This window comes from Rhynchophorus ferrugineus, unplaced genomic scaffold (assembly GCF_030347505.1).
Source record: "Rhynchophorus ferrugineus isolate W39M unplaced genomic scaffold, kcgeb_rfMv2 rfM3, whole genome shotgun sequence".
NCBI lineage: Eukaryota > Metazoa > Arthropoda > Insecta > Coleoptera > Curculionidae > Rhynchophorus > Rhynchophorus ferrugineus.
The window spans coordinates 31,868,046-31,885,651 of record NW_027472582.1 but is presented as its reverse complement, the minus strand read 5'-3'; the positions used below and the strand labels follow the sequence as shown (position 1 = coordinate 31,885,651).

The following is a 17,606-nucleotide window of genomic DNA, read 5'->3' as shown; positions in this document are numbered from 1 at the left end:
GCGAGTTTAGCTGTGACAGATGCTAAACGCTCAGCATATCGACCAACTCGCAAATGATTTCGTTCTTTGAAGATTTGGAGTTGAGTTTTTGTTTATGGAAAGCTTGGGAAATGAAGTGCTTGATTTTTGGGGTCATATTTTCTGTGAATTTGATCATCTCTGACAAACCATGGAGCGTTGTTTATTCTCACGAGAAGCTTATTTAGACAACTTGAAGCCGTTTCATCTGATTTGGTGTGATAAACTTAATGTAGATGGTAGATCTCTAGAAGAAAACGGAACGTATTAACATTCAATGAACAATAATTGTACAATAAGCATTTGATGGAGATTGCAAGTCTGCTGATTTTGCAACCCAGAGGATATAGCAGGTTTGCTATCCACGAAATTTTCTGGATGAATTTCCTTCTTGTTGATTTGGGATTTCGGACAGAACCGTCGGTTGAAAGGAATACCTATGTACGTGGTGTTATTGAGTCGACATTGAATTGCGGGCTTCTTATTGAAAATAATGGCTTGAATTTTGTTAGGGTTGATTTGTAACCTCCAAAATTTAAACCACTTGACCGCGTGATCGAGCTGCTCTTGGAGTCGTCCTTGAATGGTGTCGAATTTGATGCAATGAAAAAAGCCATGTCGTTAGCGTAGAAAGCGAAGTCAACGTGCTATCTTCTAGGACGATCTGATAACAACGGATTGAATAAACTGGGGGTCAAAACTAAAACATTGAAGTGCTCTAGCGTTGATGAGTTTACGAACCTCCTATATCGTCTAGTAAGCGTTTGATATAAGTTTTTGATATGTTTGTTTTTTGGTCTTTGTCCCTTCAAAGCTTGAAATTCCGCATATTCAAATTTCGGGGACTGTCACATGTAACCAGCCTTGGATTGAAATAAACCCCACCAAAATATATTAAAAAATATAAATTATATATATATATATATATATATATATATATATATATATATATATATGTATATATAAATTATATATATATATATATATATATAATTATTATATATATTATATATAAATATATATATATATAAATTATATATATATATATATATATATATATATATATATATATATATATATATATATGTAGTTCAGTTCCAACCTTCGTAGGGTGAAGACGTATTTTCAATACGGTCCAAGCTATAAAAAGATACCGTTCTTTAAAAAAACCCAGTATTTTACGGTTATTTAATTGAGTGTTAAAAACGCATAACAGATGCGGCTATCCGTCTCTCAGTGGACCTAAAGTGTAGTGAATACGTGTTTACGTGACCAGACAAAAGGTCTGCATCTCATTTTTATTAGTGTTTAAAATTATTTCATCTTATTTTACAACAGTCCTTTTGAAATTCATTTATAGTATTTATAGTAAAAAACTAGTGCTAAAATAACGTAAGTGAAAAATGAAGTGCGTGAAATAAACAATGTATTTATTTTATTTTTTTTATCATCTGGAAGTAAATTAAATAAAATATTAAAATATTAAAAAATGGCAAACCATAGCGATTCAACCAAATCACCTGCACACTTTGATATAAGATTAGAACAAACAGCAATAACGCAAACTCCACCATCAGAATGGACTACAGTCATTAACAAAAAACGATTGAGAAGTCCAGAAGAAGAAATCGCGAGGAAACAAACAAGAATCAGTGACTATTGGTTGCAGAAACCGATAGAGACAAAAAACAGTTTTAGCAACCTGTCGGAAGAAATTGAAGAGAACATACAACCAAGCCCTGAAAAAGTTGTTCCCAAACCACCACCAATAACAGTCTATAAGGTAGGAATAATAAAAAACATCCATGACTTATTGAAAACCATTACTACGAACTACACAATTAAAACAGTGAGCTATGAAACAATTAAAATCCAATTGTTCGAAGCGGATCACTTTAAAGTTCTTATAAAAGAATTAGATGAAAGAAACACCCAATACCATACATTCAGGCCAAAATCCGAGAGAACATTTAAATTCGTATTAAAAGGATTACATCACGGGACGGACTTTAACACCATCAAGGTAGCACTAGCTGAAAAAGGCCACGAGGTCGTAAATATTCACAATATACGATATCACACGACAAAAAAACCTCTGCCTATGTTTTATATAGACATAAAACCTAATGGAAATAATAAGGCGGTGTATGAAATCACCAAATTGGAAAATAATATTATTAAATGCGAACCACCACATATAAAAAGAATTATACCACAATGCACAAGATGTCAAGCGCACGGGCACACAAAGACTTACTGTCGCAAATCATATAGATGCGTAAAATGTGCAGGAGAACATAAGACAGGAGATTGTACTCGTAAAGTTCGCGATGAAAAAGTGAAATGTGTTAACTGTAATGGAAATCATCCAGCGAACTACAAGGGTTGCGCAGTTCACAAGCAACTACAACAGAAACTCTATCCTGCCTTAAGGGAAAAAAGGCATCAACAAAAACAATCCACTACTACCAATCTACCACTACCCACCAGAACAAGTCAACCAGACATAACTTATGCCCAAATAGTTGAAAATGGTTCAGCACAAAAACTAGAGACAATATCTCAACCTACTGAAACTAGCAACATCTCAAAATTAGAAAATATGATGGCTAAACTAATGGATCAAATGAGTACGATGCTTGGTCTACTCACAACCGTCGTAAGCAAACTTGCCTAATGCCTGAAACCAGTAGCTACAAAATCGCCGTCTGGAATGCCAATGGGCTCCAACAACACGCCAGGGAACTAAAAATGTTCGTAAATGAACAAAATATTGACATTATGATGGTTTCCGAAACACACTTTACGGACAAGAATTATCTGAAAGTTCCTAAATATAAGATTTATCATACAAATCACCCTGATGATAAAGCACATGGAGGTACAGCCATAATAATTCGAGATGATATAAAGCATTTCGAAAAAGAAAAATTCCGCAAAGACTACCTGCAAGCCACCAGTATAACCATAGAGGAAGCCCATGGACCATTAACAATTTCTGCGATTTATTGCCCACCCAAACATAACAACAAGGCAGAACAATTTCAAGAATTCTTCAGTACGCTAGGTAATAGATTTATAGCAGGAGGAGATTATAATGCAAAACATTTAATGTGGGGTTCAAGAATAATAACCTCAAAAGGTAGAGAACTGCTCAAAGCCATAAGGAAAGATAACTTACAATATATCTCTACTGGTGAACCAACATATTGGCCTTCAGACAGAAATAAAAAACCAGATACAATAGATTTCTGTATTACAAAAAATATTGATCCAAAAAAGTGTCAGGCAGAATCATGTTTCGACCTGTCTTCTGATCATTCACCAATAATAGTAACAATTTCTTCAAAAATTACCATCAAAGATAAACCCCCTTCTCTGTGCAATAATAGAACTAACTGGCCCTCATTTAGAGAAAACTTAGACCAAAATATCTCTCTAAACTTACCGTTACAAACTGAAATGGATATAGAAATAGCAGCAATAAATCTTACAAAAAATATACAGGAGGCAGCATATTCCGCGACTCCCAACAGTGAAACATTTCCAAGAAAAAATACACATATATCATGTACAATACAGAAAAAGATAGCAGAAAAAAGAAAGTTACGACGAAATTGGCAACAGCAAAGGACTGAAGAGAATAAAAGAAAATTTAATAGGGCCATAAAAGAGCTGAGAGATCTAATTCAAATTGAACAAAACCAAGGCATTCAAGAATACCTAGAAAACTTGACATCAACTGAGGCTACAGACTATTCGTTGTGGAAAGCAACAAAAAAGCTTAGGAGATCCCAGCAGCATAACCCACCTATTAAAACAAGCGAAAATAATTGGGCGAGAAGCAATAAAGAGAAGGCCGACATTTTCTCAAAACACTTAAAGAATGTTTTTAAACTTTTCCAGTCTCAGCTACATAAAGATGACGAAAATAAAATTACTAGCTTTCTAGATTCGCCATTTCAAATGGATTTACCGCACGAGAAATTAACGGTCAAAAAAGTTAAACATACAATAATGAGAGAGATTAATATTAAAAAAGGTCCTGGTTATGACTTAATTACTGGCAAAATTTTAAAAGAACTATCAGAAAAGGCTATAAAACTATTAACATATATATTTAATGCTATGCTACGAATTAATTATTTCCCTAGTATCTGGAAAGTAGCTAAAATATTAATGATACTTAAACCAGGAAAAATACCAGAAGATGTGACCTCCTACCGACCTATAAGTTTATTACCAATAATCTCGAAAGTTTTCAAGAAATTATACATAAAAAAACTAAACTGTATAATAGAAAAAAGAAAAATTATTCCAGAACATCAGTTTGGCTTTCGCAATAAGCATGGGACTATAGAACAAGTGCATAGACTTGTAAACCAAATAAACGCTGACCTAAATGCCAAAAGATATTGTTCGTCTGCTTTCCTAGACATATCTCAGGCTTTTGACAAAGTATGGCATACGGGCTTGCAGGTTAAACTAAAGAAACTTCTCCCTCATCCGGACTATCAGCTATTAAAATCGTATCTCACTGACAGACATTTTATTGTAAATCAAGGCGATGAACATACCGAATTAAATCCCATATATTCAGGAGTTCCGCAAGGTAGTGTACTGGGTCCAGTACTGTATCTTCTGTATACGGCTGATCTGCCCACCACAAAAATAACTACTGTGGCAACATATGCAGACGATACAGCAATCTTAGCATCCCATGAAGATCCAGTCACAGCATCAATAAACCTACAAACCCACCTGGATCAAATACAATTATGGTTGAAGACATGGCGCATTAAAGCCAATGAATCAAAATCCACGCATATAACGTTTACCCTGCGTAGAAGAACATGTCCACCAGTAAATATCAATCATCGTCAACTCCCCCAAGCAGAGCATGTTAAATATCTTGGTATGCATTTAGATCGACGCCTAACCTGGAAAAAGCACATACTCTCTAAACGGAAACAACTAGGACTAAAATTATATCAAATGTATTGGCTCATTGGGCGCAAATCCAAGTTATCATTAGATAACAAGGTATTGCTGTATGAGTCTATACTCAAGCCCATTTGGACATATGGAATTCAACTATGGGGTACCGCTAGCAAATCTAATATATCCATCATTCAACGGTTCCAAAATAAGGTGTTGCGTGCCATTGTTGATGCTCCGTACTATATTTCAAATAAAGTGATACAACGCGATATTCCTCTAGAACCTATAACGAGTGTAATCCAACGTGTTTGTGTGAAGTACTTCGAAAGAGTGTCAGTGCATCCCAATGTACTCGCTAATCAGCTAAATATGCGACGTGATAGTGAAGTGCGTAGACTAAAACGTTTAACACCACCTGATCTGATTACTGGACATATGTAGAGTTTAGAATAAGCATTAGAATAAGTCTAATTAATTAAGATAATATTTTATACAGAAGATTGCTTATTGAAGTGATTTTCTACATGCCATGTATATATAATATAAACAGAAGAAATACTTATTGCCAATAGGGCAGATTGTGGACTTACGAAGAGTAATAAAAAAAAAAAAATATATATATATATATATATATATATATATATAAACTATATATATATATATATATATATATATTTATATATATATATAAATTATATATATATATATATATATATATATATATATATATATATATATATATATATTTATATATATATAAATTATATATATATATATATATATATATATATATATATATATATATATATATATATATATATATATATTATTACAACACACCATTGACACTAAAAATTATTAATTACTAATGCTAATATTAGCATTAGTATAAAATTCAGTGCTATTATTATGAGATTTGGAAGTTACATATGTTTGTTGTTCGTTTCTCCGAAACCTTGCATTTGATTCTTTTAAGACCATAACATTAAAATAAATTAAAAACTTTGTAAGGCTTTAAAATATTTTATTTTACTGATAATTATTTTGTTTTATAGAAAAATATGACAACTTGTTGAAGTGACAGTAATATTATAATATAAGCCAAACCTCTATATCATGAAATCCCACTCATCACAGATCTGCTATCAGTCTAACAAAAACAAACCGTCTTGTTTTTTGAATCATATTAATCGCACTATATAACAAATATTTTCAACACAAACGTAATTATAAGTTCAAAAAAATAATCATACATTAAATAAAATCTATTTTGTAATTTGGTTAAAAGGCTCCATGGTTTTCTGGAGAGTATTATTGCATCCTCCATACTTAATTAACGTTACTTGACTACTAATTTGGAAGTTCACAAAATTCTTTGGTGTATTAACTTAATATGCGGATAATTCAAGGAATATAAAGGGAATTTTTATACTGTTTAGTTTATTATTTCTATGTAAATGCATACGTATATAAAGATCTAGAGCACAATCTATTATTATAAAATTCTTTTTTGTAATCTTGGTAGTCGCAAATAGCATGGAAACATTGTTGGATAACGTTCGTTAACCCCTCCAATTTGATGTTTCGTTTGAAATTCAAATCTTTTGATGTTTCAGATACCTAACTCGTTAAAGGATAAAAAAAAGGAAATTTGATTTGACTTTCCGAGCGGGATTTCTTATTAAAGGAAAATACCGTCTTTTTATGTCATATCATTGATTTCTCTACTTTGATATTCTGTTTATTGCGGAAATACAAGGGTCTTCTTATGGCAGATTGAATTTCTTAACTTTGTAAACACATTTGTTAGTAAAATAAATATTTTTTATAATATATAAATATATTTTGAATCTGTCAGTAAAAAGCAATGGAAGTTATGTTTAAAATTAGAAATAAATGTAACATATAAAATATAAAATGACATATAAAACTAGAATCCAAATATGAGATTTTCCTTCTCTTGGTTTAAAGGAAACGTGATGTATGCTTTTAACTATGCTCGTATAAGAATTAATTAAATTGGTATCCCTTCAAAAACTCTTATTCAACTTGTTCAGATTCATTAAAAATAAGAGAGGTTATTGTTGATTAAGGTCTGGATATGAGGACAATATATCTTCCAAATAATCCATAACATACTCAATCCTACTTACTCAGTGAACTACACATGGTAGAGAATGGTGATCTGGTGGCGGACATCCAAAACTTTCCAGGTATAACATAAATACTACTTCAAGAAATTCATTTTTATTAATGAATTAGTCCAATCAACAATTTCATGTTACATCTGAACTGTTCTGAGGCTTCTTTAATAAAGGGACATCATATATAAGCAACATCTAACAGTCTTGGCTCAAAATAATTTCAATTTATTGTATAACTAAAAATACTTAAATTTCAATTCACAATTCGATCATATACCGGTCCATGAATGTGTTAACTACTAATCGTCAAACTTTTAAAATCTGAAGTTTAAACTGGATCATATTTTCCACTATAATTAGCTGTAGTTGATTAGTTTCTGCTGTAACCTTAGTATCGTTATATCATCGTGTCCCCATGAACGATAATTTATAACCCATGTAGACTAAGAAAATTCGTGCGATTAATGTCTAATACAGAACGCAGTTCTTCTCTGTCTTCCTCGAATTCCAATAAAAGGATATGTTTAAAGCACGTTGCATCGATAACATTTACATACATAATATTTACATATTTACCTTCATAAATATTTTTATGTGCCTTATTAGACCACCACTGGTAGCCGGAAATTGTATCTAGTATTAGTCTTAGTCCGTTGAGAACAGCAGGTAAGTAATTATTTCAGCTCTTTCAAACCTTTTAAATAGAAAATATTCAGTTTGATTATTCGGGTTTACCAGGCGTGATTTTATATCCGCCACATTAATTTCTTTTCAGTTTTTTATTTTCAGAGAGAGATATATATGATTAATATTATATATTACTAGCTGACCCGACAGACTTCGTCCTGTCAAAAAGATTTGTAATGTGGCAGTTTTTGTGCCTACGTATTTTAAAAAATTCTCCTGAACAGAACCATCACCCTGGTGATAGGGCGTTGTGAATAAAAAATAATTAAATAAAACATATATAAGGATTGAAAAGTAAGTAATCGCTTTATTGTTAATCATGTGAATCATAATTATTATTATTATTATCATTATATTGCTTTGTGGTATACGATGTTTTTTGTTTGATTACCTGGCGCATAGATAAACAAATCTGATGGTTTTCCAACACGGGAACAGGCAACATACAATTGACCATGTGAGAAACATGGGTTTTCTAGATTAATACCACAAACACTTAATGATTGCCCCTGGGACTTGTTTATAGTCATAGCAAAAGCAAGCCGTCAACATGTCTATAGGAAATATGCCATTACCAATGTCAATGAGTTGTTTAGAGAATATGTTTCCAGATTGGTCATTTTGCAACTCGACACGCATATTCTTGCTTAAATGAAGTACTTTAACATGTTTCCACAAATTGGAGGACTTTAGACATGCATTGAGTTCATCAGCTGGCGTTGATCGTGGAATCACTGGCAATGTTTGACGAAAATCTCCTGCTAATAAAATCATTGCACCACCAAATCGGTTATTATTGCTACGTAGATCTTTTAAGGTTCTGTCTAAAGCCTCCAAAGATTTTTTATGTGCCATCGTGCATTCATCCCAAACAATCAATTTACATTGCTGCAAAACCTTTGCCATTGCAGAGTTCTTCGAAACGTTGCAGGTTGGAGTTTCATTGCTTTGCATATTTAATGGCAATTTTAGTGCTGAATGGGCTGTTCGACCACCTTCAAGCAAAGTTGCTGCGATTCCCGACGAAGCGAGTGCAAGTGCAATTTTATTTTGTGAGCGAATTGTTGCTAATATTAATGAAATAAAAAAAGTTTTTCCTGTACCACCAGGTGCATCTAAGAAATAAATCCCTCCAGTTTCATCATTTGTTACTTTCATAAGAGTTTCAAATACATACTTCTGTTGTTCATTTAACAGTGGAAGATTTGTTTGAATTTATTCTTTCAAAGCGTTGAGATCATACAGTCTTTCTCGATGCAACTCTTGGATAAAAGCGTCATGCATTGGACGATTGGGCGCGGTCAGGCCTAATTGAATTAATAGTTTGTTTGACATTATCAAGCACATGTCCTCAATTGAAATCAATGCTTCATTGTAAATTTCGTCACTGATTTGTATATTTGGATTTCCCATTCTATTCCGTATTTGATACAAAATATCATCACACATATAATCTTTGTACTTCATCCACAAATCAATTGGGTTTGATGGGAAGCATGTAGATATGATTATAGAAAACAATGTTCGTATTTGATGAGTGTGTGATGATATTACAGCATCATTGAGAGTTTGATCCCAATGAGCGTCATTTTCAAGCAATTGCAAACGTTGACAGGCTTCTCTGTAGGATCCACACAATTCACCATCAACAGTTCGTAACTGTTGGAATGATGTTGGGCCACGTACATTGACTAATAGCAGTCGTAAATAAAAACATTCATCATTGCTTGGATGTACTGAATAAATCCGGCCAATCGCATCGGTGGAATATACATCTGTATATCCTGGAACTGGTTTTCCTTGTTTCCGTCGTATAAATCTCCTTGAGGATTGATTCCAGGTATAATATTTTGGCATTTCAGAATATAGCAATGTTTGTGCGAAATCATCGTTTTGGCATGTCTCAAAAAAACTGGTTAATGTAGTAGATGGTGGCTGAGCAGCTCTTTGTACTGCGTTCTGTGCTGTAAAATACACTCTTTGTCCATTTTCTAAATGCACAGCTAAGTGAACAACAGAAGGGTGTCTCTCGGGTGAATAGGAAAAGAAAATATTCGCCAAACTGCTTCATTACTACTGACATAGCGGCCCATTTGGTATTGGGTAACTTCATCATTAGAATTCCCTGCACCAATTCCAATCACAGCCATATCACTCCCTTTGGTTACATATTTGCAAATGTATTTAATCGATTTCACTGAATGGCAAGATTCAACGTTGATGTGTGCTTTGAATGTCTTTGATAAAATGGGTGAATATGGAACAATCCAACGATTATCTATTTCAATATCTTGTTAATTTAATTTGACAATTGTTGATTTTCCATTGTCTGCTGTCGATCTGCGACGATACAATGGATAACCGTCATTACCAGTAATTGTTTCCGATATTAATGTCCGTGGATATCGTTTTGAACATTTACCATCCATCATACACGGTGAATTTTGATTAAGAGTTCCACAGGGACTATGTATCATGTTTTTGATAACTACCTCATGCAATCCAGGATCTACTTGTACATTAGGGATTTCAGCTGATATCACTGCATCAACTTCATTTGGCCTTATCTTTTCAACCAACCAAATCAAAATGTGTGCATGTGGCAATCCTCGTTTCTGCCACTCCACAGAATACATCCAGCAGCGTGTCTCACCAAACACATTATGTTTTACGATGAAATTCATTAAAGATTTCAACTTTTGTCTAAAGACTCTGGCTGTAATATCATGACGATCAATGGATGATTTCCCAGGTAATAACTCCTGCTTAATTTCTATCCATTGCGGATTGCATGTAAATGTGATGAACAAATCTGCTGTACCATAATGACGAACATACGACATGGCATCTTGAGCATATTCGTGCATATGCCGAGGGCTTCCGATGTATGTTGCTGGAAGAATAGTCATCCGACCGACATTCTGTGCATTTCCATCAGTATTAATCGCATCTCGAAGGTGAATATACTCTTCAGATCGGAGTTTGGTTTGATTCAACCTGATGAATGTTAATCTCTCCGTTTCAATTTTAACATACATGTCATCAACATATTTGTGATATAATCGCCGACATTTCAATATGTGATTATCTGCATTTTCCCGAATCATTAGGCGGTATGAATAATAGTTCATTGAACTGACTTTTTTGTTGGTTTCAGAACCTGTAAACAGATTTTGTTTTAATAACATTCAAATATAAAATTAAAATACATAATATAGTGACTGAGATATTATCGCCATAGCTAAACTAATATTTTAGTTACCTGTAATGGGATTTATCATTTTTATTGATAAATCGTAGCCATCTTCACCTTGCCAAAATATAATGGGATATTGCAGTGCATCATATGAGCGGTGTGTTTCCTTTATAGGTTGTAATTGAAAATTCCGACGATGTAAAACAATATCACGGGATTCCAAGTTTTCTCCAACTACAACGATAGCAACTTCATCAATAGTTGGTGCATTAAAACGTCTTGTATGTTGACCTGCAGGTGTTTTATCAGCTCTGATTACAATGTTGTGATTATCGGATGGCATCAGATCCAGGGCAGTTTTAAACAATATAATCAATTGATTGTGTTGATGAAATAAAGTTTGTAATTGTTCTACAATAGACCTTTTTACTAAATTGTTATGTGCACAACGCAGATCAATTTCTTGTGGTGAATTGCCCATAAAATAAATTTGCAGGAATTTGTTGTCGCTATCTGACACTGGTAACAGTGAACCTGCTCTGTGATATATTTGCCCTTGTATCTGTCAATAAAAAAAATATTATGGTGTGGTATAAATTAATGGATTGTCAATGATCAAACTTAAATAATATTTGATCTTAAAAAGTATATATTTAGTTTTAACTAATATCTATCAAATATAAAATATAATAAAAGTGTCACTGAAACTGAATCACCATATAATATGATGACTAAGTGATATATTTCGTAATTATTAAGAAATTGAAGATTAGTAACACATCTTAACTTTGGTGACAGAAAATTTTGTTCGCTAAAATAATTATGAGTAACTGCTATAATACATACCTTGAAAGTTGGCATAAAATTTTCCCGAACTGCATTTGTTGCCCCAAATGAAGTCATTTGAAAGCAATTGTTATATTGTTGAATATGTGTCAAAAAGTGTATAGAATCTGTTCCTATTCCTGAAACCAATGAGTACAATGGTTCTGGTGGTGGATCCAATTGTATCAATTTCACTTTACCATTTGCGCAACACAATCCATTGGCTTCGTTTTTGTATTTTAATGCCTTACAGTGTGAGCAAACCAAGTTCATAGAACCAATAACAACACATTGGTAGTTACTGTAGTCAATTGACACATCGTAACTGAAAGCAGCTGGATTCAAACTTGCGCGATTATTAGTTGAATGTCGCGCTCGCGCTTCACGCGTTTGTGATATTTTGAATTTGAATTAAATTTTAAACAAATAAAAAATTTTAAATAAATAAAACAATTCGTACGGATTAAAAGGATTTGAGTTCAAGTCATATCAAATTTAAAAAAAAAAAGTTGTCTGTTACAGATGACTTTTGACAGATGACAGATGAATTGTCAACTGATACACGAAACAAATTCAAACAAAAAGGGCTATTTTTAGGGTTTTTCCAGCAATAATTCTAATTTTTCTCGCCGTAAAAACCATCCCTGAACTTCAACGAACATTTTAAAAAAAGATTTGGCCAAATTGGTCCAGGCGTTGTTGAGTTATGCGCTTAGGAACATATTTTGCGATTCATTTTTATATATAAGATTACTAGTCGTTGTCGATTTTAGGTACAAGATGACCAGCTGGAACCAAATGATCTTTTGTTGGTGTCGCTTTGACTAGGATACGGCTGGGATTGCCGTGTTTGGTTTAACTACAGAGATTGGTGGATGGATAGGGCATTGATCAGCTGTTTCATGTTGTTAGGCGCCTAGGAAGAACCTCACACTCAGAGTGTCCGTGAAGCTTTTCACTAACGGAATGCGTGATTCTAGACTTGTGTTCGCGTTCCTCCCAAACACGAGGGCATTGAGTAACGCACACCTGTGGTTTGTAAAAGCAGAGAGGACAGACCAGCATTTTATACAGAGTCGCTTTGTGGAGGATAGGGAGTTTGATTTTTCTGCAAAAGAGTGGGAACAGGATGTCGTACATGCCATTTCCTTTGGAAATGGCGTGCTGAATTTGGGCTGGTTACCTGCGGTCGAATTGGAATCTGAGGTTTCATACCTTCTGGGGCCAAAGGATAGGGACTTTTTCACTTTGGAGGCGGTATGTACCTTAAGTGGGAAATCAGCCATGTATAAGTTGAACAGGGCTGGGGCTAATGAGCACCTTGAGGGACTCCTGCAGATATTTGTTTCCAAGAGGAGACTGCATTACCGATCTTTACTTGAAAGGATTTTTCATCGACGTATTAGTGGATTAGGGATATTAGGTCACCCGGTAGACCTAATTGTTTTGCTTTGAAGATTAGACCGTTGTGCCACATTTGGTCAAAAGCTTCGGATACATCTAGAAAGATGGCTCCAGTTTTGCGACCAATTCTAAGTGCCTGATGGATGGTACCTGCGACGCGAGTAGCTTTATGAAGGATCGAGTGTGTGGCAGGGAAACCGAATTGTTCATTGGGAATTATGTAATGCGCGTCAGTGAAACTCTTTAGAGCACGCAATATCGCATTTTCAGTAAGTTTAAAGAGTGAATTAATCAGGCTGATCGGTCTGTAGTCGGGAGAGTCCGACTTGGTTTTTTCTTGGGGTTAACAGTGATATGCGCGTGTTTCCATTTTTTTGGTATATGTTTTAACCTCAGGAAGGAGTTAATAATATTGACAATCTCGAAAAGTATGTAGAATAGCTGGTGGGGTTTTCAGATGGCTTGCTGTGGTTCTATCTAGGCATACAGCTTTACTAAAAATTTTATTAAACGTTTGATTGAGAGCTGGAGGTGTCTAGATACTGGAGATACTATGCTATTTAGAAGGCGATCTGACGGAAAGTTTTTCCTCGTTGCTGAGTAACTTACTATCTATTTCTATAGTAACTTAAAACCTACTAGTACTATTAATACAATACAAGTCAGTAGCATCTTATAGATCACACACACATCATCACACAAGATCGCACTGTTTGGTTCGCTTTAGTCTGCGTTCTGGTTTAATGTTATCTAAGTGGTTAACATGGGAGTGGAGTTTTTCATGTCTTTTTGCGAATCTCTTAATTTTCTTTATAACAGTTCGAATCCGAAACTCTCGGTGTAGTATTTGTTGCTATAGTATCTGAGTGCACCCACAACATTTCCCAGTGCCTTATTCTGAATTTCAATCAACCTCAATGTTAGTTAAATCGAGCCTCTGCGCAAGTGGACTACAAGATTGCTTTGTAAATTATTAGATATCCAGTGTCAAAAATTAATTTGTTAAGAAATGTTTTATATTATTATATTCAATATGGTTTTTGATTTCTGTTTCACTTATTAAATGTCATGGCAAATTATAAGACGTTAGATTGAAGTAATTATTTTCTCAATTACACTCATTGTGTCAAATATGCACCAAACAAAACTATTTTTTTAATAAATATAAAATATTTAAACACGTGATTTTTTCATCATCAGTAAGATCATTACACAAAAGTATATCCGAATAACCATGTGATATTTAAATGCAATGGTTGCTCTTATATAATATCTGAGGCAACATTTCAGCGTTCCGTTGTTTCTCAGAAATGTCCGAATAAATCAGACAGCTGATACCCCATTAGTTCAGGAATTCATGAAATTTCCCATAGACTCTGAACAGTTCAAAAACATCAAACAACCCAATAGCGCTATGTAATTGTCGCTGTTAATGGTCCTTCCTTTTTGAAGGTAGTCAATGAATATTATTCCATGCGCATTCCAAAATAAAGGCGCCATAACCTTGCCAGCCGACTGTTGCGTTTTGCCACACTTTGGAGCGGATTCATCGTGTGCAGTCCACTCGGATGACTGTCGATTGGACTTCGGAGTAAAATGATGGAACCATGTTTCATCCATTCTCACATATAGATGCAATAACTCGGGTTTATTACGCTTGATCATCTTTAAAAACTGCTCCGAATCGTCAACTCGTCGTTGTTTTTGGTCAAAAGTGAGCTCGAGCGGCACTCACTTTGTAAGAAGCTTTCTCATACCCAAATATTCGTGAATGATATGATGTACACGTTTAGTTGATTTTAATTTACGTTCATTCAAAATCATTTTGTGGATTTTTTTAATGTTTTCGTCGGTAACAACCTCTTTTGAGCGTCCACTGCGTTCACCGTCTTCGGGGCTCATTTCACCACGTCTAAACTTAGCATACCAATCCTTGATGGTTGATTTTCCTGGGGCAGTGTCCGGAAACTCGGCATTAAGCCAAGTTTTTGCTTCAACTTTCTTTTTTCCCTTCAGAAGGCAATATTTTATCAACACGCGAAATTCCTTTTTATTCATTTTTTCATAATAACAAAAGTTGCTTCACTCAAAATGCTATAATTCACAAAGTAATGACAGGTATCAAATTTATACACGCATCTTTCGAGGGCTAGGGCTATCTGAAAAACAAATGGACTTAATTCTAGTAGCGCCATCTATGTGTTAGACCTGGGATAATGTTAAGGACAACGGGCAGTAATCAATTATTCACTTTCTCGCACAGTTAAGTAATACCGAATACTATTACTGACACTGAAATGGCAGTGCAAACCATAAGTAATTTCTTGCATAGGATACACTTCAATTGTGGATAGATGGTAGGCGCTAAAATCATTCGCAGACCATATTTTGGCATCACACTGGCTGTCCACAGACTACTGGTTGGGTAACATTGCTTTGGGTCAATATTTATATATCCCTGTTATTAAATCAGTTAGTGTCATTGTTCTGTGTCACATCTGATTTATTTCGAAATTTATTCGGTTTATTTCTACGCACCTTCTAATATATTTCAAGTAATGTATGTCAATAATAATTTTTTTATATTTTCAAACTTAATGTCCACATAAACCAAATAACTTTATGATACTAAATTAAAATTTATTATTTCATGTAGAAAAATGTTAAAACCATCGACTTTAATAGCTAGGTTAAGTACTTTAGCAGTTGTTTATATTAATACATCCTATTTGGACAATAAATATCGCTAATCCAAATGCATTGAAACAATCCGTGCGCGAGATAAAAAACTAATTTTTTACTTTCAGTTTTTTTTGTGTCATTTGAATCACACTTTATATTTACTTATGAATACTCGCTGAAAGTCAATTATTTCTATTTTAAGTTTCGAAGGAATTACACAGGGGTTAAAACTTCTCATTACTAGGATTAAAGGAGTTTTGCTTTAACTTCAGCATATTACGTTTGCTGGTGTGAATAATTAAACAGGGAGCAAAATTTAATTGTGTTCTTTGTAACAAATGTAAGTAAACTAAAGTCTGGGGTGTAGTTGTAAACATCGATAAGATAACTTTTTATTCTATTTTAGCATTATTAATTTATAAATAGTACAATAAAATACCGTACATATATTGAATATGCATGTTTTTTTTTAATGTGAATAATGATTTTGCTTTTCTCATTATTTCATAATATATTTTATTTAGTTAATTGAATTTTAAAATAAATTATTTAGAAATAATTTTTGTTATGTTACTAAATTTTTTTTCACATTACTTTCAATATAAGATCAGAAATGTATTTGATACATAAAATAAAACAAAATAATAAATGTCTGTATATTAAAACATATGAAAATATATGCAAACTATATATAGAACACTCACTAACATTTTATAAATTGCATTTAATTAAATCTAATTTTCATTAACTTTCAATAATTTACAAACTATTAACAGCTCTAAATTACTACGCCACTGAACATTATAAGAATGTATCATAAGTAAAATTATTTTCAGTACTGTAACAACTTCAGGGCATCAAATATAAGTAACATGATCTTTTTTTACTTTTAGTAATAAATATAGGCATGGAATAATATATTGAAGTTATAGATAATATATGGATAAATCAATTTTAAAATTAACATTTAATTATAGCATGTATTTTAAAACAATAACGAATACAAATTTGGTAAATTATTTTTTACAATTTGGAAAAGTTTATTAAAGAATGTCTGTACAAACAACAAATTACCTACTGATACCAAACTACTTACAAAACTTAGGTCTATAAAGTAAATAATCAAAATAATTGATAAAGGGTTCAAAGAATAAAATGTTATACAATCACAAATCTTATTGTATTAATAATTAAAGACGTCAATATTAATAAATGCTTTAAAATTTTTACAAATATACTGTTAATAATTAATAATTTCTTCTATTTATCAAATCTATTTAAATTATGTAGTTATTTTCATTTTAAGTCTGTATATTTTCATTACTTCATTTATATATTCATATAGCACTTCCTTTTATCCATACTTGTCACGTAAAATATATAGTGCAAAACAATAAATAAATGAGGCTGTTTAAAATAATAATTTCTTTACCTAAATTTTAAAATACAAATGCATTATAAGCTTTGCTTATTTATTTTAGATTTGCAGATTGCTTTGGTATGTCTTCTATCGTTTTCATTTATTTCTGGCTTTCTAGTTTATCTTATGCCTCACGTTGAAGCTAATAATTCACCAAAAAATGGGGAATTACAATTCTATGAAACTATTTTATAACTGTTAATATTCCATAGAACAGATTCTAAATCTTGATGCAAATTAACGTTATTTATTATTATTATGTTCACATATTACCACTAAACTAAACACC

The 17,606-nt window shown here is 32.9% G+C and overlaps 1 protein-coding gene across 1 annotated transcript; it reads right to left on the bottom strand.

Moving 5' to 3' along the window:
* Nucleotides 1-8,158: 8,158 nt before the first annotated feature.
* Nucleotides 8,159-12,161, bottom strand: LOC143193015 (uncharacterized). Its single transcript, XM_076398934.1, has 4 exons — nt 12,012-12,161; nt 11,833-11,951; nt 11,053-11,548; nt 8,159-10,950 (listed from the first exon to the last, which is right to left on the bottom strand). The coding sequence occupies exons 1-4, from the start codon at nt 12,082-12,084 to the stop codon at nt 10,085-10,087; spliced, it is 1,554 nt and encodes a 517-aa protein (XP_076255049.1). The 5' UTR covers nt 12,085-12,161; the 3' UTR covers nt 8,159-10,084.
* Nucleotides 12,162-17,606: the final 5,445 nt, after the last annotated feature.

Bases quoted from the DNA above. Each gene is read 5' to 3' on its own strand.
- LOC143193015 (XM_076398934.1), bottom strand. From the start codon at position 12,084: ATGAACTTGGTTTGCTCACACTGTAAGGCATTAAAATACAAAAACGAA. The intron at 11,952-12,011 runs GTAAAGTGAAAT...CATTGGTTTCAG, and splicing joins TGGATTGTGTTGCGCAAATG to GAATAGGAACAGATTCTATA. The intron at 10,951-11,052 runs GTAACTAAAATA...ATCTGTTTACAG, and splicing joins AATGATAAATCCCATTACAG to GTTCTGAAACCAACAAAAAA.